Genomic DNA, 21751 nt, shown 5'->3' on the forward strand with positions numbered 1-21751 from the left:
TTTCCTTCCTTAAAAAGCCATTGGGCGAAGAAGAACCTATTAGTTGAGAAACAATAACTTTGCAAAGTATGTCTGGCAAGATGTTTATAAACAGGGATAAATGAATGTCGGATTCAGGAGGACGAAAAATACTTTGATACATAGAAAAATAATTTTCATACCATGAAAAATGAAATGGACTTGGGGCAGTCCTGGGATTTCTCCCTCCGCCCTTGGATGGAAAAGTATGTAGTACTTGTAAATGTGCGGAGTTGCGAAATCAATGGATTTTTTTTTTCGTGTGAGGCTATAATATCAGCGTTCCTATGTATAGGCCTTAATTAGTATACAATTATATGCAACTCATATTGGACTTATTATTCAGAGTGTACCTATATCTATAGTCTAAGAATCCTAATGGTTTTGCTTTTATTGTATTATTATTGTCGTTATTGACTAGCTTCAATATTCACATTTACCCATCAAACAGGAATAATGATAACAAAAATAATGGTGGTGTTGGTTGGCATTATAGAGCTTTCTTGTAAGAGCTGTCACAATTTTTATTCCCATAGAATAGTTATGGCATGTTCTGAGAAGGGACACGGTTAGACATAAGTCGTATGAAATTTTATTATTGAAGGCATTTGATATAAAAAAAAAATAAATAAAAAATAAATAAAAATTCTTAGAATTGATTTTGAGAAAATTGATTTTTTTAATTTTTTTTTGTGTGATTAAAAAGTAGAAAAATAAAATTATTTTTTATGCGAGTGTGCTTGAAATAAGTTCTTGCCTTATTTGGTTAAAAATTAGATTTTTAGTAAATTTTGATAAAAGCTGAATAAGTGTGTTGCTGAAAAGTTGATAAAAATTGTGATTTTCATTAAGTCCCTGTTTGAACCACATTTTTACCTCATTAAAATGAAAAATATGATCGTTATCCATCACATCAAGCCATCATTTTTGAATTCTATCTCTGGTGTAGGGCCCATAACGACTCTATTTCTCATTCTCATTATAATGTGGCTCAAACAGGTTCTAAATTTGTGGCTAAAATTAATTATTGATTTAACTTAAATTTTTATCAACTTTTTTAAATAAATCAAACATGGGAATCTTTAACAAATATGATAATGGAAATAAATTTAGATTGTGTATTCACTCCGAATATAAACCTAACAATCCTCGTAGGGCTAATTAGAGATCACTACTCGCTTTAATTTGAATTGAGGATGAGTTTCTTGAATCTTGGCTAGGTGACTGACCACTAGACCCTGGAGGGACACTTACACCCTTTTTGCTATTGTAGCATGTTTGATACGGATTATATAATGAGCGTGATTACGCGACATTATTCTTACTTTATTTATTTATTTTAATGACGTAAAAACCAAACATAAGCAGAAGCCAAAAACTATGATCTCGTCCTTGTGTGTGTCTACCCACATGATCGCTTCTCAAATGGGCCATTATATTAGACAAAAGGGCTGTTTAAATGTCGAAAGAGTAATCATCCATCACAATCAATTCTCTTACTTAAACTACACGCCAGTCAAAAGGGTGATGTATCAACAAGAGGTGAATTTTTACTTCATATGGTTTTTTAAAAATTCACTTATAATTCTATCAAGATAAAGTATGAAGAATTTGAGTATACATATTCTTGCAATCTCTATTTATCAATGTTTTAAAAAAAATCAGATCGTTTCAGCAGGTTCAAACGGAAAAATTGGGAATAGAGACTAAAATCATTCTGATTAGGTTTATAAAATCTCTAATTAAAAATTCGTCCCAAAACCCTTTAAATTGATTGATTTTTGGAAATTCGTGACCCGTTCCCAGTTTGGCCAATTCAACCTATGTAAGTTTATATATTTTTTTAAAATTTCCTAAATATATATAACTTTTAATTTTTTAAAAATCATCGGTTTGATCCCAATTCAATCCTTTGATAATTGATCCTCTCTCTTTTTATTTTCATAACATTGCTATTTATTATGTTCAATTCAATGCTCCTCCCTAATTAAGTAATCAACGGTGCATAGTACAATATTGCTTAATTAACCTACTTCCCAAGGTGAGAATTTTCAATCTCATTAAAGCCATTCAAAAGTAAATAATGCTGGTGGGAACTAACTTTAATTAGGACAATTACTTTTAAACTTTTTCTTTAATGATGGCATCCAAGTCAAAATTATTCAGTTAAACATACCCATCTCTTCAAAGTAGACTATCTAGGTCCCTATGTCGATATTTTATATGTCGTTAATTTTTTATTTTATTTTATTATTATTATTATTTTTTTTTTGGTAATGAACTAAACCCTAACTCGGATTGTAGTGCATAATGCAATGCTTTACTAGCCCCTCCCTAACTTTGGAAGTCTGTTTCATCTTCTTCTTGTTACGATGATGAATGTTACATTTTCCCTTGTAAGATCCCATGTTTGGTTAAGTTTAAAAAAATTGATTAAAATCAAAAACTTCACGAAATTCGTAACTTTTCAATCATACATTTCATCTTTTATCAAAATTGATAAAAAAAAATTATTTCTTTTCTGAACCAAACAATGGCTATAATCATATCATTTCATCTCCGAAACTATATTCATTTTTAATGTTCGAAAGTCTAACTAATGATATTTTATTATAAGTACTCACGGTGGAATTGCATTAGTATTGAAATGGAGTAGGTTGTGTAGCCCGTAAAAAAACTTCTTATTATTGGATACACTTGTTTTGAGAGTAACATGTTGGTATGCCTTTGAAGGCGAGTTAACGTGGACTAGCTTGCAAGTTTATCACATTTTTACAAATGATTTTGTTAGAATAAATAAGGAAATTGAAAAAGAAAATTCAAAATGTATTTAGATCCAACCATTGTCCAGCTTGGTAGTAGTGTTATGCTTTATATGGAAGGGTGACTTGGCCGTGTCCGACAAAAAAGATAGGTATTAAGAGAAATAGAGCATAAGATTGCATATAAAAAATCTTGTTTAGTAAAGAATTTGTAAAACTCATTTTTTCTTTAAATTTATTTTCAAGTATACATTTTTTTCATAAAATAATTTTACACGTGAATCCAAAAAATTTTCTTACTTTTTAACTGCATATTTTCTTTAAAAAAAAAATCACTTTTTTCACAAAATCTATTTTCAAATGATTTATATAAAACATGCCAATAGCATATAGCATCTTTGAAGATACTCCATGTTAGGTTGGGATAGTCTAAAAGTTGTTACATGGTGTAAGTGGGCAATGTTACGGTTCAAAAATATCAATAATCGATCATAGGTTGGTACATTTAGGAACAACATATATTTTGATTAGCACCCATTTGGCCTCCATTTTTTCAAATTTAAATGGGTGAAATATTATTATTTTTAAATGAATGGTTGAAAAAGAAGAAATAAATTTCAATATACGTGTAATATTATTTTAAAGAAAATTGTGTGATTAAAAATATGAGAGAAAAAAATGAAATTTACGTTAATCGGGTCCAAAACGTTTTCCCTTTCTTTCTCGTACGCTTTCTTGCTTTGTTCCAAAGCTCAACAAAAGAAATTTAGTCCATAAAAACCCTTTCTTATCAAAGAAAGTTCTGAAATTTATTATTTTTGCTTAGGAGAAAGAAATGCAATACTTAAAATGTTTGTAATTATAGAGAATATACGTATTTTACTCTCAATTATTCGTTTTAAATGCTAATATATGTTTTTAAAATGTTAAGATGAAATATCTAAAACTTATTTCTAATCGTACAGTTTATGAAAACACAAATTTTCAAGTCTTATTAAGCTCCCGTTTGGTTCTGATTTTTCACTTCAAAAAATCAATTTTTTGACTGTTACTTAATATAGTCAGCCGTCATTTTTCACTTCTTCATTCATAGATGAGACTCATTTTTCTCTCTAACAAAAAAAAAAAAAAAAAAAAAAAAATTCTTATAATCACTATAGGGCCTAACTTTTATGTAAATTTACAAAAAAAATGAGTAATTTAGGTAGCCTATGGGGAGCCTATATGGTACCAGGGGATGCATAGAAATAGCATGAATAAGTTGTACAATTGAAGAATCTTGGATTCTAGTCATTTCCCCATAATTCAGACAATTTAACCCCCAATCCCATGCAATGTATTTTTGTCCTATCATGTGTAAAGGCACCAAAGTCAATATCCCCAATTGTTCTCATCCACTTGCCTGCATTAATAATTCAAGGATACCAATGTTTGTCTTATTTTTCTACACACACATACGTATAATATATTTGCATGGTTCATAGGTCAGAGGACTAACATGTTGGAGTTTACAATCACTTGAAACCTGTTTCACACTAATTTTTGAGAGTTGTGTAGCTAAAAAGTGAAGAAAAGTTGTGGTTTGTATAGTTAAAATTAATTTTGATGAAAAAAATTTAGTCTTTAGAAGGCTAATTTGCCTATGTTTGGTCACATTTTTTTAAAAATTCATTTCTTCAACGCTCATGTTTAACCATACAATCTATCACAAAATAATATTATATGTAAGTCAAAAATATTTTCCTTTTTAGCTACACATTCTCCAAAAAATAAATATTATTTCAAAATTCATTTTCCCCCGAATTTTCATTAAAATGGAGCCAAAACAAGAGGTTAAGATATTCTTTTCACGATTACTATTGCTCATCTCGAAGAGAATATGAAATGCGTATATAAGATTTTATGATCAATTCATGACTTATGAATGCTAAAAGTGCCCTTAAGATGATCTCGTATTCAGCAATGACGGCTTGAATTGATGACGTCTACTGTCATATTTTATCTTATCTACCGTGGGTAAGAGAACAATTTTGATACACAAATATTCTTTTGGCAAAATAATATATATAGCCAACTCATGAATCCACTTTATTTTCATTATGAAGATGTATCGCGTTAGGATTCGTTGCTCAAACCGAATCACACCAACGTTATGGAAGTTCCTGGATTGTGTAAGATAAGAGTAGTACCAAAGGCAGCACCTTCTATCAAAAATGAAAAATTGGCTATGGAGATTCCGCGCGATCAGAAATTAATACAGACACAAAGGTTTTCAACAGGAAAGTCGTTACATATATATATGTTTAGGCAGTGAAAAACAATCTATATAACAATGATGTCACTATTATATTATTCAACAAAATTATGATGTATTTTTCGTCATTGGCATTGCTGAATAACAACATTATTCTTTTTGTAAGAACATGAATAACATTACTCAATTTGAAATAATTTTTCCATTTATTAACGCTTGGCAAAGTTAATTAATGTCATTACAAAGCTATAATTAATGAATTGTGAGAGGAATAAAAGTTTGGGACATGTTTGCAATTAAAATCATCATAATTACTTACAGTAATAATCTACAAAACTTGGATCCAATATTAAGCATCCAAGGAGAGGAAAATTAATGCTAATCCTGAATTTGAAAATCATAAGAAATCTTTTCTACAATTTAAAAAGTTTAAAATTTTCCAACACAATAGTTTGCTGCTTGGAACCAAAAATAAAAAAAAATAAAAAAAAATAGCAAATCTTAGTCACTAATTATAATTAATTAAAGAATTTGAAAAATTGTAATCCATATTTGTTATTATTTATACGTGGAAATACTGCAACCCTACACGTGGCACACGAGAGGGGCCTCATACCTCCTCGCACACAGTATGTATTCCCCCTCGTGTCGCCTTCAATTCAAAAATGCACTCCACTCTCTCTCTCTCTCTCTCGGCCATGAATACGCATCTCTTTTCTCTCTCCAAAACTACATGTATGTATAGATGCTCTCTTTTTCTCTCCCCCTCTTTCGCACACAAAAGTTACATGTATGTATAGACGCAAACATACACACTCTCTAGAATGTGCTCGTCCATGTGTATGTGTATATGAAAATCTGCCTGATGTTGATTTTCTTTTCTTTTTTTTTTTCTTTTTTTTTCTAAATTTTGGTGTAGGTGTTTAAAATGAGCTGAAGAGAAGCTAGGTATAATGGCGATGGTTTTCGAGATGGTGTCGTGCTTTTTGCCGAGGATATCGATCTAATTTCTAATTTTATTTCTCGGAGACCGCCTTTTCTTTTTTCTCTTTTCAAAAGAGAAGAAAAATATTATTTTTTTTTCTAGTTTGCCTTTGTCTGTTTTGGCATTTGAATTTTTGAAAAGAAAATGCAGAGAACTCGGCATAGGAAGTCCAAGAGTGCTACAAGCATTGAAGGTAAAAAAATTCCATTCGTGAAGACAAATTTTGTTTTGGTTTCGTGCAAGGAGTGTAAGATACTAAAATTTTTGATTTTCCTTTTTGTTTGAGCTTGGTTTAACGAGTTTTCTTAATGTGCTTTGTCTTTGAAGATAATTCGATAATGAAAGAAAAAAGGGAAAATATTGAATTTGGTCTTCTTTGGTTTGTTTTCCATTTAGGAGAAATTTGAAATGAAAAGCTTTGGATCTCTGAAAATGAAAAGAAAAATCAAAATTCTCAGTTTTTGCTCCCCTTCACTATGACGGCTTTATAAAAAATTATTATGTCTAAAATTTCAGAAAATTGGTAGTGTTTTCTCTATACTTTAGTTCCTGAGTTTTTCTTTAATTAATCGGAATCTCTAAGCTTCACTCTCTCATTCTTTCTGGATTTTGGTATTTGAAGGGACAGATTTGATGAGAAAAGGGAAGAGGTTTAGGAGTTTTTATTAAATAATTATGTTTGCTACTTTCACGACATTGCCAAAATTTAATGGAATTGTTCTTTTTATTTTTCAAATATCCTTCTTGTGAGAACTTTTTTGTCATTGAATAATCTGCTTATTCATTAAGCAACAAAAAAAGAATCTTTGTTGAGCTGTTTAATTTCTGTTTCTTTCTATGTAAAGATTATAAATGACATGAGTTGATTATAGGTGTTTAGCATGCTTTTGCTAAAGTAAGTGTTTTCTCAAGTGGAATTAAATAGGGAACTCTTTTTTCTATTTTTTGTAATGGTATGATGGTATCAGCATTATTTTGTTCCCTTTTTCTTATAGAACTTTCTTCTTATGATAAATTATCATAACTGGGCCTAGTCCTTCAGGAGAACCTATGCTAGTTTTAGTCACATTTTCCCTTAAATTCTATTTAAGCGCATCTTACAATTTTCCCAATTTTTAAAATGATTCTTTCAACATATGGTTTGTAATTTTAGACTGAAAAAGGAGAACTTTGTATTTTGTTTTCCTGCTTCCAATGAATTGATGGGTCTGTTATAGTTGATTCAATTAGTTTACAATTTTGGAATGAATGTGTCTTAATTCAATATTTTGAGATCTGCATCTAGAGAACTCTTTCCTTTGACAGACTCCTTCCAGAATTATTCCAACGTCTTACAATCAATTTCTTATGATCTGGACTTATCCAGGAATTCAACAAATTGAGAAACGCAAAGCCGCTCCAAGACTGTCTTCTGATTCTCAAACTCCTGGGGGTGGAACCACTGGGAATGATATGGTGCGTGTCTGTGTATTTTGATCTGTATGATTTGTTAGCCCTCCAAATATCTAGTAATCATTGAGATGTTATGACTTTCTTTTTGCATGTAGTGACACTTAATAAATGATAACTTAAAAATTAACCGCTGCAGTTCATGCTTGAGGTGGGACAAAGCTCTTCGAGACGAGCAACTGGAACACCAATAAAGAAGTTATTGGCAGAAGAAATGTCAAAAGAAATTGAAGTTAAAAGACGATCGCCAAGTGTTATTGCCAGATTGATGGGTCTTGACGGGCTGCCATCTCCACGACATGTTCATATACAGCAAAGGAGTTCTTCAGATATCTATGAACAGAAAAACGTGTCAATATGCATCCAACGGAATGGCCAACTACTTGATGGCCAATCAAGTAGGAGAACCTCAATGGAGCAGCAAGAATTCAAGGATGTGTATGAAGATGTGGAAGCATCTCACATTGCAAGTCGGCGTAATTCATCAAGATGGAGCACAAACTCAAAGCTTACAAAATCTGAGTCTGCACTCATTCAGCAGAAGTTTACAAATGCAAACCAGCTTTCTGCTGATGAAAAGCTTCTAGGTACAAAAGAATATTCTAACACACTTGAGTTGGTAGACTCGAATAAGGGCTCATTCCAGAAATATCTTCAGCATCCAGATTCCTTATCTGTAAAGCATATACATGATTTAGAAATTGATCCTTCCAGTTCTCTTCGTGGTCATATAGAAGTTCTAAAGCCATCAAATTCTGCAAAATATGAGTGCAATGCCAAAGCATGGAAATCAGAGAGAGAGATTTCCTGCAAACACGACATGACCTCCCACCAGAAACGTGAAGATGGCCTTTTACTCCACCCACACAGTCGCCATAGAGCTCATGCTTCATGCAAATCACCACAAATTCAATTAGACGACATGAAAGGCAGAAACACTCTTCCCACAAGAATTGTGGTTCTCAAGCCAAACCTTGGAAAGATACAGAGTGCTTGTGCATCTGTTTCATCACCTGGTTATTCACATAATTACCCCTCCAACTTTAGGAAGCTTACAGAATATACAAGTGTAGGAGGTGCTGAAATACTATCCAGGAAAAGGAGAGGTTCGTCTGATGACGTAGGATCCTTGAAGCCCTTGTCAAGAGATGCTAGAGAAATTGCTAAGGAAATTACAAGGCGAATGAGGGATGGTTGTGATGGATTCATTGATCCAACATCTTCTGGAGTCAGAGGATATGCAGGAGACGAGAGTTCTTATGATGCTTATGAAAGTGATTCTGCAAGTGAGTCCGAGGTTTTTAAATTGTCATCTAGAAACTCCACTCGTTGTAATAATCGGCATAAATATTCACATTTTGGTCCAATTGAGTCATCTGTAAATTGGGAGGCAAAAAAGAGACTATCTGCTAGGTGGAAGACGACTCATAGATGTCAGGATTTGGAAATGGCTGGTAACGCTAGCACACTGGGTGAAATGCTTGCCAAACCTAATAGAGAAACAGGGCCTAAATATTTGTATGCTAATGTGGGTCTCGAGAGGACAAGTGGTCGGAACATGAGCAACAATGGTGCTGCAATTTGGGATTTTCCTTTGGGCATTAGCAATACTGATGGTTGGAAGGATAAGCGTAATAGAATTTCATCAAGATCGAGGTCCCTTTCTCCCTCTTTTGTGAGTGGCAAAACTCTCAGAAGAAGAATGAATTCTGTAACTCTGACCGAAGACCAATATCTAATGCATAATGACACTGTCAGTTGTGGTAGAAGTGAGTCTATGAAGGGAAACCTAAGTTGGAAGGAAGATATTTCCTCTAAAGATATAAAATACAGGAGCGAGAAACCTTCTTGTCATCACAAATTTACAGACGAAATAGACTCTTCAACAGAATCCAATTTTGAGATTCAAACTGAGATGAACTTTGAAACAAACCCAAGTGAACAGCAGTCCACATCTCAGATCACTGCAAAAGATGGCACCTGTACAACTCCTATTCCTGATGCAAAGACAGCTGCTAAACATGGGGTTGTAATCTCATCTTCAAAATCTTCTGAGTTGCAATTGAAGCAGTCATATTTGGAGGTAGAAAAGGACAAAAATACTGCTTCTGACAAAGAGGATTCTAGTTTCCAGGTTCGGATCTTTGCTTTCTTTTAACAAAATTATTAATGCTACATGCATGCAGCAAGTACAAAACCTCGTTTATTGTATTTTTTTTTGTATTTGCATGCTTTCCGTGGTCGTCCCTATTCACATAACCAAGTAGGACCCAGTTCTTATTTTCTCTTATTGCTTGAAATAACTGCATTAAACTGGGATAAGCTAAACATTTGCTACTGCAAATTATTGCACTTTCTATGTATAAAACCACATTTCCCTGTGCTAGAGAAACACTTTCTGTGCATGGAAATCTTTCTCTTAGTCACATTGTTCCTATTCCATGTTCATCGCAAGTCCCCATCCATATAATGCCAAAGTATATATTAGATTATTATTTCTTTCAAGTCAAGCTGTGAATGCCTTCCGCTTTTCTGGTAGCAGTTGCTTAAGTTGCACAAGAGTCTAATGTTCTGCTGTCTACAAAGTTCTAAGCTGGTTTATATTCCTAGAATGAATTGATAGAATGCTGCTATAAGTGATTTTGGTTGAATTACATGGTACTAAATTATCTTACTGCCTAGAGTTGGTTATTTTCACATTAAGATATTTTTGCATAAATGTGGTGTTATTTGATTCCCATTCAATCGAGTCATTGCAAATTATTTCTCTATTTTATAGTTTCCTCTTTCTACAAATATACAGTACTGAAAACCATAAAAATTTATGAATTTAGACTTTTTGAGTTAAAGTTTGATGAACTCATGGCAGACTATTAGTTAAAATTTTGTAAGAGCTGTTACACACCTGTACATATATGGAGTATGATAACATCTTGTTAGCACATTTTTTCTAATGATGTTGCATTTTCATCATTTAATATGGGAATGCTGTTTAATTGAATTATGAGAGCTTTATTCAATTCTATGAAATTCATTTCAGCAAACCACGATGTTTCGGGAACCCTTGGAGGGACTATCCAAACAAGCTTCTGCTTCCATGCAGTTTCCAGGAGCTGAGCCAGATTCTACAGAGAGCTCCAAGAATGCTGATTATCATAGTCCAGTTTCAGTCCTGGAGGTCCCTTTCACAGAAGATATATCATCTAGTTCTGAAAGCTTTGAGAGAGTCAGTGCTGAACTTCATGGTATGCAGCTCATTATTAATATTTTAAGAATTTGCCCGTGTTTGAAACTCATGGTAATAAAGTCATTGCAAGTTTCAGTATGTGAATAAAGTGGTTGATAGATATATGTTTTTAACAATGGGGAACATTGTCATTTGGCTTGAGTGAATTATATGAAAATTTATTTCATGGTTATTAGGAGCATGTGTCTACTTAGCAATTATTTACAGTGACTGGTTCTTCCATCATTACCTTGCGATGCCAGAATTTTCTATGGACATATTTTGCTTTACTAGATTCATTTACTTTAGTCATCCACGCTCATTCGTGCAGTACATGTGTTACTCCTTTGTTCTGATTATTAATAGTTTTTCTTTATAAATTGCTATATACCTTTTTCGTAGAATTGCGAATGCAGCTGCAGCTCCTCAAGATGGAATCAAGAGAATATCCCGAGGTCCCCGCACGTATTTCAAGTGAGGAAGATGTAGCACAACATTCGTTGATGAACTTGGAACAAAACCATAAATTAGGAGCCGAAGACTGGGAAGCTTCTTATGTTCTTGATGTGCTGATCAACTTGGGTTTTGAAGAATCTGACCTCGACTTGTTTAGAACAACATGGCACTCCTCGGAATGCCCTTTAAATCCTGAGTTGTTTGATAACCTTGAGAAGAAATATAGTCATGAGCAAATGGAGTCAAGGTCTGAAAGAAGGTTGCTGTTTGACGGAATAAATTCAGTATTTGTAGATGTTTATCAGCAGCTTGTTGACCCGTTCCCATGGGTTATGCCAAAACTAACTGGAGTTGATTTGAAGGGGCCAAAGCAAATGATTAGAGATAATCTTCAGAAGTTGCTTTCCGGCCAAGATTTTGAAGCCGAAAGGGAAATTCCGGAAAGTATACTTGACAGGGATATGCAGTGGTTTGAATTCAAAGGAGAAATTGACGTGATAGGCAATGAAATTGAGAAACTGTTGATAGATGACATGATAACAGAGGTTCAAATTTCCTAAGTTTAGAACAAACTGTTGTAGTCTAGTTGGTGATAGAGACAGATGAAAATGTCTGTTTAGAAATAAACGAATAACAAGAACAAGCTTTGAAATTTATTTCCAATCTTAGAATTAAGTAAAATTACAGTCCTAATTGTTGTGTTTACTTTATTTACTAAGCCCTGTTACTTTATGAAGTTGCAAAAAAAACCCGATCCAACCCGACAAACTGACCTGTAGTTGTGGTGGTTTGATTTTCGGGGTGGGGGCTGAAAATCTCGATTTTAATTGCCAGCTTAAAAAATAGATTTAAAGGAAAAAAATATCTTGAAACCGAAGTTTTGAACCTATTTGGTTCGATTTTGGGATTGGACCTAAATTCGATCCGAATTGTGTCCAGTCCTACTTTTGCTTATGTTCTTGACTTTGTCATAGAAAAATGACCCATTTAATTTTGTTCATAACAACGGTACAAAATTAATTGGAGATTTGATCATGACCTGAGGTAATAAATTTTTGTTCTTGTTTTGCATCTTATTGTTTCAAATGAATAAACTTAAAATACGTTTAGGACCTATCTGGAAGCAAATTTTCTCTGCTAAGTAATAAATTTCTAAACATTAGAGGCTGCAAGTGGGGCCTGACTATGAGAGGAGTGGTCAACTTTTGCAGCTCCAACAGTTGGAATTTCAATTTTAATCTAAAGAAGAAACAGCTCCAGACAGACACCTAATTTCATCTGAGTACTATCATCTCCAATAAATTCATTGACCTTAAAAATAATTAAGCAGATACTATCTAACAATCACTAGTCGAGAGTATTAATAGATTTTTGTCGAACCATCACTAAGAAACCGACCTTAGCTCAGTTGGCAGAGCGGAGGACTGTAGTTGTTGCTGTAATCCTTAGGTCGCTGGTTCGAATCCGGCAGGTCGGAATTTTTGTAATTTTGTTTTCAAACTTTTAATTATTCAGTAAGATATTGATTAGTCAATGTTGGGAATTCAAAATGAGATAATACAAATGAACCAACTGTCCTATTGTGATGAATTTTTTTACTAAAGGAAAATCTACACAAGAAGCACTGAATCAGAATCATTATTTTTGGTTTGTACAGTTCCATTCAGGGGGTAAGTGATCCGATTTAAGTCGTTTTTTTGACAAATTTTCAAATCATTTAAAATGGTTTGAGAAAAATTCAAATTTAAACCTAACGATTTAATTCAATTTTAAATTGCGATTTGATCTTATATTTTTCTTCATGTTGACTTTATCATCACTTGTTCAATGATTGTAAATATTTCATACTTTATTAACGAAATAAAAAAAAAGGTATATATCAGTCTATAAATTTATATACCAATTGGAAAAACTTTCAACAATGAGGTTATAAAATTAGGGCAATTTTTAGTAGTTATATTTTATTTTGAAGAGCAGGATGGCTCGGCTAAATTTTGGCAAAAAATTTACTTTTTTTAAACACTTCAATTTGATTTCAAATCGTCCTTAAAATTTCGATACCTAAATCAAATCTGGCTTATTTCAAAATCGTTTTGTTAGTGAAATTGTGAAACCACGTAGCACCAAACCAACATTTGAAAGAAAAAAAAATGAGAGGGGGGGTGGGGGGTGGGGGTCAGTTTCACCAATTTTACTTAGGTTTACTTCCAATTTTTGAAACAGCTGCATTTGATACTAGTGTTAGCCTTTAATAAAAGGATAGAAATATAAGATTTAGAGACAATATTATAAATTTTCTCATATTTCTATAATATTAAGATACTAACTGTTGATCCCCTTTTTTTGCAATGACAACGTGGACAACAGATATCGGATCCACCCACTTCTACACGAGCAAATTTTGACATGTTTCGATCAGAATAATCAATCAAAGGGTCAATAGACGTGAGAGATACTCTATAACACAAGACGAACACATTCAAGCACCAACAGTTTGATCGAGAACAATGGTAAATAAATAATCACAAACTGTCTCACCATAACCAAAATTATTTGACCTAAAGTATGTAAGTGTGGAATAAACAATGAAAATTCAAGTATGTAATCTTACACATATTTTTTTCAATTCCTTAAAAGGCTACAAGAATTGCTATTTATAAAGTCTGGGCCAACTTGGTTGTCATTGAATTAAAACCATATGGCTTCATCCTATTAACCAAAGCCTCACATCACTTTCTGCCACAAATTAATTGCATTGAAAATGGGTCAGCCGACCTACATTCTATGTTGACATTTTTGTCATCCATTAATACAAACGTTACACCAATCATTCCTATAGATACCTTGCAAATCCACTTTAAAGGCAACATGTGATTCAATCTAGAGAGAGAACTTCGGTTGGGAAGGAAAAGTACTTTGGATGATAGAGGTTCTTCCAGAGAGAGTGCCTTGGCCAAAGGAGGAGTGCTTTGGTAAAACGGTTCGACTTTTTCCTTTTTCTTTATTTTAACTTTGTTGACTGCCATATATCTTGCACATATTGCCTCCACATGGCTTTCAATGGGAGCTTCGGATATGAGAAGTGTGCAATGTTTCTTCAATTATTTGCAATTTAATTTGTTCAAAGTAGATTATTGAAATATAAAGCTCAATTTACTAGTTTAAATTTTAATCATTATTTATTTTCTTTTAAAATATTACAATAATTAATATATAATACATTTTAACCCCCTTTGGTTTAGCTAAATCTTCAAATATTTTTAACCACAAATTTCATGATATTCACAACTTTTATTAATTTTCAACTGTACATTTCATTCAACTTTGATCAAAATTCACTAAAAATATTTTCAACCGCACATTTCATTCAACTTTGATCAAAATTCACTAAAAATAATAAACTTTTAAGGTATATACTGTTTTAATGAGCTAATGTATACTATTATTTAGCTAATTTTTTACTTGCATTGTAAGAAGTACATTGTTGGAAAAGTGTTTATAAACAATTATGTTTAAATAGATAGAATTGAATGATAGATAAAATGGTAGTACTTGTGAATTCCACGGATAAACTTGGTTGGACCCCTATTTCAACTATTGAAAGTGTGTTATCCAGTACTTGTGGATAACAGATTAATAATAATATTTGTCCACTTTCAATAGTAATAACAGATTAAGGCCTTGTCCGTAGCAAGGGCATTATTGTTTTAATAGCAATCAAGATTCAAGAAAAACTTAGTACATGTTTGGTATGCAATATTAAATCGTATATACAATTAAAAAGAGTTTAGTTTCTTTTTCTTTGTTATTGCTATCCAGCTCACCTTACCAAACATTCTAGAATTGTCTTTAAACAATCAAATGCCCCGTAGCCCCCACACGCACAAAAACAAAAAGAAGAAAAAAGTTTAGTGGAACAGAGAAATAAATATGCATACCTTCCATTCTAGATATATGTTTTCGCATTTTCCTCTCACATCCTCTGCAGTGTACAGGTACTCTAAGAACAACTACCTGCAACCAAACATTCAAGATCACTTCATTAATTAAAATCATTTTAAGAACTTGAAAGATATTGGTATTGATAGTGTTGAAGCATAAAATCCCACGTCATGTAAAAATTTGGGCCACAACTAGTCGTGTTAAAAAGGAAGACCTTTTAAGATGGAACCGAAGAGCGAAGACTTGAGAAATAGATAAAACCAGTAAACCACACATGTGGCAAGTCAAAATTATGACATAAATGAACATAAGATCAACATAATATCACTTTTAGCATATTACATGAAGAATAGAGAGTGAATAGAACCTGTTCTGGAGATTCAGACAAAGAGGGTGGTTTTCCATCACATGATTCATCTGTTTTATCAGCTTTAGACTTGGAAGGTTCATCGTGAACCAATTTAAGAGCCGGGTCGAAATCCGATAAAACATCTAAGAAAGCTTTATCACTCAACAGGTATCTAGTTGAACCAGCAGGGCTTATAAAATCTCCTGATTTGGTGCAACTCCATCTCTTCCTTACAACATTAGTACTATTATCAACTCTCATATCCTTATTTAATTTTTCGTCCTCCAGTTCGAGGATATCCTGTTTATTGGCTCCATCATTTCCCTTTGAAGAGTTCTTTCGATTGTTGGAATGGTGTTTTTAAGGTTTGGGAGTGAGTGGTGAGAACTGAGACGAGGGAGTGGAGTTCCATTTAATTATGGGATTGTATCGGTCGAAACAAAGAGACATTCTTGCTAAGATTTTTAGGGTTAGCTGTTAAGCTTGAACTCTTGGCATGGAGAAAGTGAAGAGGAACGGAGGGGGAGAGAGAGAGAGAGGCATTCTAAACTAACAAAATAAAACACACCAAATATCTACGTATACATATCGGACGTGAAGTTTTATACCAATCGTCAATCTATCGTAACTCTCTTTATTTACATATCATGGGTCTGTTGGAGAAGAATAATTCTTTCCGCATACAAACTCTCAATTTCAGTTTGTTCAGTACGACGTCCCATAATTCATTGAGGATAATTCATCCGTTGTTTTCTATCTTTCCTGTCCAAAAATTAAACTCATCAACAAACAGTTTCCCACTGCAAATTTCATTCTTACTGCTCAAATTAAATTACTGTACAGAACTCCAAAAGAAAAAAAAAAGAGCAAAACTCATGCGAAAATTGCAGTCACGGAGATATCGAATTTATGCCACATTATCTCAAGCGTAACAAGTCTCAAATTTCACCAATTGATCAAAATCTTTGGTCAAAGGGTGTCAAGCAGTACCCAAATTAGAAGAAAGCAAAAGTACCTTTTTTTTATTGGGTCATACTACTTGTACTTGTTTGTTCACACTTTGATTTACTCGTGCCCACCTCCTCTGCTCACATGAGGGTCGGACCCCACATCATGACCCCCACATGAAACCCGACCTCTTGTGAGAGGAGTGGTGGGATCGAATAACCTAAAGTGTCAACAAACAAGTACAAATGACTTAATTCTTTTTTATTTCCCCTTTTTGGTAGAAATGGGAATAACATAGGAAAATGTGTTGAGATGCCTGAACATCTGCTTGAAAAGATCATCTGGAAAATTGAATGAATTAGACGCAAAGCCACTTTGCTTCCCTGTCCAAGCAAGGATTCTGGTTCACATATCCATGGAATCAGACGCCATTTCACTTTCTGCTCTTCTTTCCCTTTCTTTTCCTTTCCCTTTATATCCATCCAACCATATCACAGTTTAACAATTCTAACTCAAATCCTCTTTATTCTTTTGGCATGTCCTGCTAAGAGGCTTGGATAGTACTGACCGTATAATGAAGGAAAATCTGAAATCTTGTTCAACGTATAGTCGTTGAACAGTCGAGTCTTATCCAATATGACCTATGAACATGCACTTCATGTTCAAGTCATACAATACTGTTATAAACAAATGCACAAAATTGGATTCATATCAAAGTCCAGTCAAAATTACAGAATTATTAAGAAAATAAGATATGGAGAAAATAGAGGTTGCGTGAAACGATGTGACACATTGGTGAACTTTGTAAAAATAAAAATAAAAAATAAAGATATCAATGCACTATTGTAGAAGGAAACATGAATAACATGCTTTAAATCTATACATGTTATTTTAGCTGTATTCTTCATTCGTTCCCCTTTCCTTCATCTTCATTCAAGATGCGATTTCGAAAATCATTGACCATCAAAGGCAAGCCCTCGCGCAAGGAAATCTTAGGCTCCCAGTTTAGAAGATCTTTTGCTTTAGTAATATCTGGCTTCCTCTTATGAGGATCATCAGCAGTGTTTTCTTTGAATTCGATGGTTGCACTGGAATCAATTGTTTCTTTGACAACCTGTTATTTCCGAAAAAGCCACTTAATCATGTCAAAAACTAGATTCTAGACGCATCATTAAATAAGAAAATATCGTTTGAGGGTGCCCAAAGATTACAAACCTCAGCAAGTTCTAACATTGTGAACTCTCCAGGGTTACCCAAGTTGAACGGTCCAATGTGCTCACTTTCCATCAGTGCCACTAATCCATCAACCTAATATCAAGATAATAAATATAATTCTCTTGTAAACAACATTTAAATAATGCAAACAAAAATTACTTTTACACATTCTGTTTTCAATAAAACAAATTTTGACGTACATAAATTAAAATTTTGTTTGTTGCAGAACTTTTATAGAATGTATATTTCAAATTGAATCTTAGTTCCAACTCATCAAAAGGCATGTGTAAGTCAAATGCTTGTATGAAACTCGTGCGATTGATGGAAGATATTGAAGATGAATTGGTAGCCGTGCATGTCTGGCTAAGCTTAATGGCCAGTCAAGCTTTCTTAATATAGTTGGATACATTATCTTTTTCTTTTTAAGGAAAAAGAAAGTAATGGTTATTTTCATAATAAATTTTATTTCCAATTTTGCCCAACGAAAAGTCGAAAACAATGATTTATACCATAACATACTTATTTACTTATAAGTAACTTTTTAAGCCTACCCAAACACGCACAAATACTGCTCATCACAGCTTCCACCCATATATCCCTTTACAGTTCTAGGTTTTAACCGAAAAACTAGCTAATTTCATAATAACTCGGAAATTCTTGAGTGTGCAACCCCCCTCAACTAAAGGAATAGTGAAGTGCTGACAACTCAAAGGTCAACATTCTTTTGCCAGCAAGAATTTCCTAGTTAAAGGGGGTAAATTTGCATGGCTATACAGTGGAGTACGTAAAATCATAAATAAATGAGGCAGTGCCAGCAAGCAGGATAACAACATATAATTCTACATACCAAGTCAGACACATATTGAAAGCTTCTAGTTTGCTTCCCATCCCCATAAACCGTCATTGGTTGCTTGCGTATGGCCTGCAGATTACAGCTTTCAGAATAAGAACTCTAGTGAATGTAAAGCCTCTTAGGTAATCTCAAGGCGAACTGTTTGGGGAATCTTTACTGAACCAGAAGAGTACATCAGCAGAGAGGACAAACCTGTGAGACAAAGTTGCTGACAACACGTCCATCATCAAGACACATACGAGGCCCATATGTATTAAATATACGTGCAATGCGCACCTGCATAGCAAGAGAAGAATGATTAATAACAGCAGTGCTTAAATCCAACTTGGTATAAAAGTTGCAAAGTAGAAGGGACAAGCAATTTCATTCAACCAGTAGAATCTCAATCAAATGTAATCCTTGGCTCGTGGAGAAGCTATGAAGTTAGCAACTAGATTATACTGTACCACCCCAGAATCCTTAGTGTTATACAATTATCTAAAAACAATATTCTCAAATTCCCCAAACTCTCAAATTAATCAGACTAAAGAGTGAAACAAAGTTCGACTGTCATACAGAACAAACTTCCTGAATATTCTCACTTCACTTTCGGGAAAGACACTAAGGGTTCTATTTACTTTCTGTAAAAGGATGATGGTAACTTTTTTTTTCTAAAATATCAGAATTAAGAGTACCAACAACATACAAAGAGACACTACATTTGAGCATTACATTGTCAAAAGGGATGAATAATTGAGAGAAATTTGTGTAAAAACCGTGTATATCTTGTTGTCTCTATTGAATACATATATATTACAATCATTGAATATACAAGGAAAGTAAACAAACGTAATTGCTAAAAATCTGCGTTCTTCCCAAATATAAATTTAATTATATATGGTAACATCCCCCCTCAAATTGATGCGGGAAGATCAACCAGCATCAATTTGCCAACAAGGAATTGATGTCATAGTCGAGTCATTGCTTTGGCAAAAATATCTACCACCTGATCAGATGAAATGTAGGGATGGGAAATCACTTGAACTATCAAAGTGTCACGAATAAAATGATAATCAAACTCAATGTGTTTAGTGCGTTCATGAAAGACAGAATTGCATGCAATTTAAATAGCACTAGTGTTGTCAGCGTGGAAAGGAGTAGGATGAGTCCGAGGAAACCCAAGCTCCACTAGAAGACCACGTAATCAAATAATCTCAGAACAAGCTGAAGACATGGCACGATACTCAACCTCAGTAGATGATTTAGAAACACGATCTTGTTTCTTGCATCTCCAAGATATCAACGCATCACCGAAGAACATACACCAACCCATAGTAGAACGACACGTATCTGGACACCCAGCCCAATCAGCATCACTGTTGGCTGAGAGTTGAAGAGAAGACCCTCTAGGAAAGAACAATCCACGAGTAGGTGATCCACGAAGATAGCGAATAATAAGGTGATTCATCAAATTTGATCATGCAGCCTCAAAATCGGGACGTAACTTCATCAAGAATTGATCTCTCTTGCTTGTCTCATGCATTGTTTGAACAGCAGATAGAGCACCAGCAAGAACATTAGCATAAACAATATCTGAATATTCAGCCCAAAGATTCTGAAAACCTGAAAAATATTCTTCAATCGATAAATTTCCCTGTGTAAGGTTAGCCATCTCATTGAAAATGTCGAGCGGAATTGTTCTGTTTGTAAACCTTACTAAGATAGGCCCACATATCAGCAGCAATTTTTCAAGGCCTCAGATTAAGAATGAGGTGAGGCTCGACTGAACTAAGAATCCAGGTCATAACCCGAGCATCCTTGATTTCCCATTTCAACAAAGCCTCGACGTCTTTTGGAGCAGGATCACTTCCATCAAGATGACCCCATAACTCTTTTCCTTAGACGAATAATTGAAATTGGAACTCCCAAGCCGAGTAATTTTTCCCATTAAAACGAACCAGGAATGAGTCTAACTTATCAAATGACTTGATGGAATAAAATATGCAATCCAATCACACTAAAAACCACAAAACCCAACAATGGAACACAAAAAAATTAACTAGGAGATGGCCCAAATTAAATAATTAAGCAGAGGCCCAAATGATTAAATCACACCCAAGGTCCAAACAATTAAAATTCACACCCAAGGTCCAAACAATGAAAATACCAGTCACGTCTGTGAAGCTTGGACCAACTACTAGTCACACACTGAGAAGCTTCGACCGAGGCAACCGAAGGCAGGACCGACCAAGATTTCGAGAGAGAGACACTCGCCAGAATCGAAAAGCTGTAGAAGAAGACCGGATTTCACACCGGACTAGAAGGCGTCGAAGAAGGTAGGGAATCACATGTCAAATACGCCAACGACCAGGGATAACCGAGCGAAGAAGAACCCAAAACAGGGAAGAACGCAAAGAAACAATCACACGGTTAGGAGTTAGAATCCTAGCTCTGATACCATGTCAAAGGGATGAATAATTGAGAGAAATTTATGTAAAAACATATATATCTTGTTGTCTCTATTGCATACATATATATTACGATCATTGAATATACAAGGAAAGTAAACAAAAGTAATTGTTAAAATCTACGTTCTTCCCAAATATAAATTTAATTATATATGGTAACATATCCTGAAAATGATGTCATTACCAACTTCTCCTACTAGAACTTAGAGGAGAAACAATAAAGCAATTTTTCTCACGCAGCAAGGAACCATGACAATGCAGCTATTTTGTGGTAAATACACCTTCACCACTTGTATTATTGCTAGGTTACATGATAGCCCCCAGCCCCACCTCCAAAAGAAGGAAAAATCAAACTTCCTGTAGGCAGCTCTCTTTATTGTTTCCCTCCTCTATTCATTCTCAACCACTTTAGCTCCATATTTCATTTAGGTTCTCAGGGTGTTGGTGAATGCACAGTGATCACGGCAACGACATGCTCAAGTAAGGTGAAGGGTCAATGAGATCGACATTATTCATGAAAAGACTTTAAGCAGATGTAGCATATGTGCAGCAGCTATATACTCATAAAATTACATTTTTATCGAATTTGGAGCAAATTATAATTTTTTACGGTAGATAATGGATCGTTTACAATATAATGCATTGTAATGGATTTAAATATTAGAATAGAAACAACCAGAGGCTTGTCATCAGGACGATGATTTGCGAGAATGCCTATTAATATGAGGCGTATGGCGCATATAAAGATGGGTAGATTGAGGTGGTGGAATATCCCACCCTATGATTGGCTTTCAGTGTTCAATGGTGGTGACTATTTGATTGGGGGGGGGGGGGGGGGGGGGGGGGA

General features: G+C 34.1%; 3 protein-coding genes and 1 non-coding gene across 6 annotated transcripts in view; 2 read left to right on the forward strand and 2 right to left on the reverse strand.

Moving 5' to 3' along the window:
• Positions 1-5716: 5716 nt before the first annotated feature.
• On the forward strand, positions 5717-11855 carry LOC111391729. Of its 3 annotated transcripts, none has more exons than XM_023016977.1 (6): positions 5717-5769; positions 5954-6212; positions 7386-7474; positions 7608-9602; positions 10509-10713; positions 11097-11855. In XM_023016977.1, the coding sequence occupies exons 2-6, from the start codon at positions 6164-6166 to the stop codon at positions 11708-11710; spliced, it is 2952 nt and encodes a 983-aa protein (XP_022872745.1). In that variant the 5' UTR covers positions 5717-5769; positions 5954-6163; the 3' UTR covers positions 11711-11855. The 3 variants fall into 3 exon arrangements, with proteins under 3 accessions (XP_022872745.1, XP_022872746.1, XP_022872748.1); XM_023016978.1 differs by having other exon boundaries at positions 5749-5824; XM_023016980.1 differs by lacking the exon at positions 5717-5769 and having other exon boundaries at positions 5784-6212; positions 10572-10713.
• A 688-nt stretch (positions 11856-12543) lies between these two features.
• On the forward strand, positions 12544-12627 carry TRNAY-GUA. Its single transcript is given in 2 exon segments — positions 12544-12580; positions 12592-12627. It is a non-coding gene; the product is annotated as a tRNA-Tyr (tRNA).
• A 1883-nt stretch (positions 12628-14510) lies between these two features.
• On the reverse strand, positions 14511-16190 carry LOC111391754 (protein SODIUM POTASSIUM ROOT DEFECTIVE 2-like). Its single transcript, XM_023017001.1, has 2 exons — positions 15460-16190; positions 14511-15164 (listed from the first exon to the last, which is right to left on the reverse strand). Exons 1-2 carry the CDS (start codon positions 15700-15702, stop codon positions 15000-15002), a joined length of 408 nt encoding a protein of 135 aa, XP_022872769.1. The 5' UTR covers positions 15703-16190; the 3' UTR covers positions 14511-14999.
• Positions 16191-17072: 882 nt separating this feature from the next.
• The window catches only part of LOC111391766 (UDP-glucuronic acid decarboxylase 1-like), a 9158-nt gene continuing 4479 nt past the window's right edge, over positions 17073-21751 (reverse strand). The window contains exons 4-7 of the mRNA XM_023017008.1: positions 18650-18733; positions 18452-18526; positions 17605-17697; positions 17073-17503 (exon numbers count right to left, since the gene is read on the reverse strand). Of these exons, the coding sequence (XP_022872776.1) occupies positions 17294-17503; positions 17605-17697; positions 18452-18526; positions 18650-18733 (462 nt within the window). The 3' untranslated portion in view covers positions 17073-17293. The remainder of the gene's footprint in view (positions 17504-17604; positions 17698-18451; positions 18527-18649; positions 18734-21751) is intronic.

Source organism: Olea europaea, unplaced genomic scaffold, assembly GCF_002742605.1.
Source record: "Olea europaea var. sylvestris unplaced genomic scaffold, O_europaea_v1 scaffold83, whole genome shotgun sequence".
NCBI lineage: Eukaryota > Viridiplantae > Streptophyta > Magnoliopsida > Lamiales > Oleaceae > Olea > Olea europaea.

What these genes read in the sequence shown, in the direction of transcription:
- LOC111391754 (XM_023017001.1), bottom strand. Translation starts at nt 15,702, where the DNA reads ATGAGAGTTGATAATAGTACTAATGTTGTAAGGAAGAGATGGAGTTGC. An exon ending in TGTCTGAATCTCCAGAACAG is followed by an intron (nt 15,165 to 15,459) that starts GTTCTATTCACT and finishes GTTTGGTTGCAG; the next exon opens with GTAGTTGTTCTTAGAGTACC.
- LOC111391729 (XM_023016977.1), top strand. Translation starts at nt 6,164, where the DNA reads ATGCAGAGAACTCGGCATAGGAAGTCCAAGAGTGCTACAAGCATTGAA. An exon ending in GAGTGCTACAAGCATTGAAG is followed by an intron (nt 6,213 to 7,385) that starts GTAAAAAAATTC and finishes GGACTTATCCAG; the next exon opens with GAATTCAACAAATTGAGAAA. An exon ending in AGTCAGTGCTGAACTTCATG is followed by an intron (nt 10,714 to 11,096) that starts GTATGCAGCTCA and finishes CCTTTTTCGTAG; the next exon opens with AATTGCGAATGCAGCTGCAG.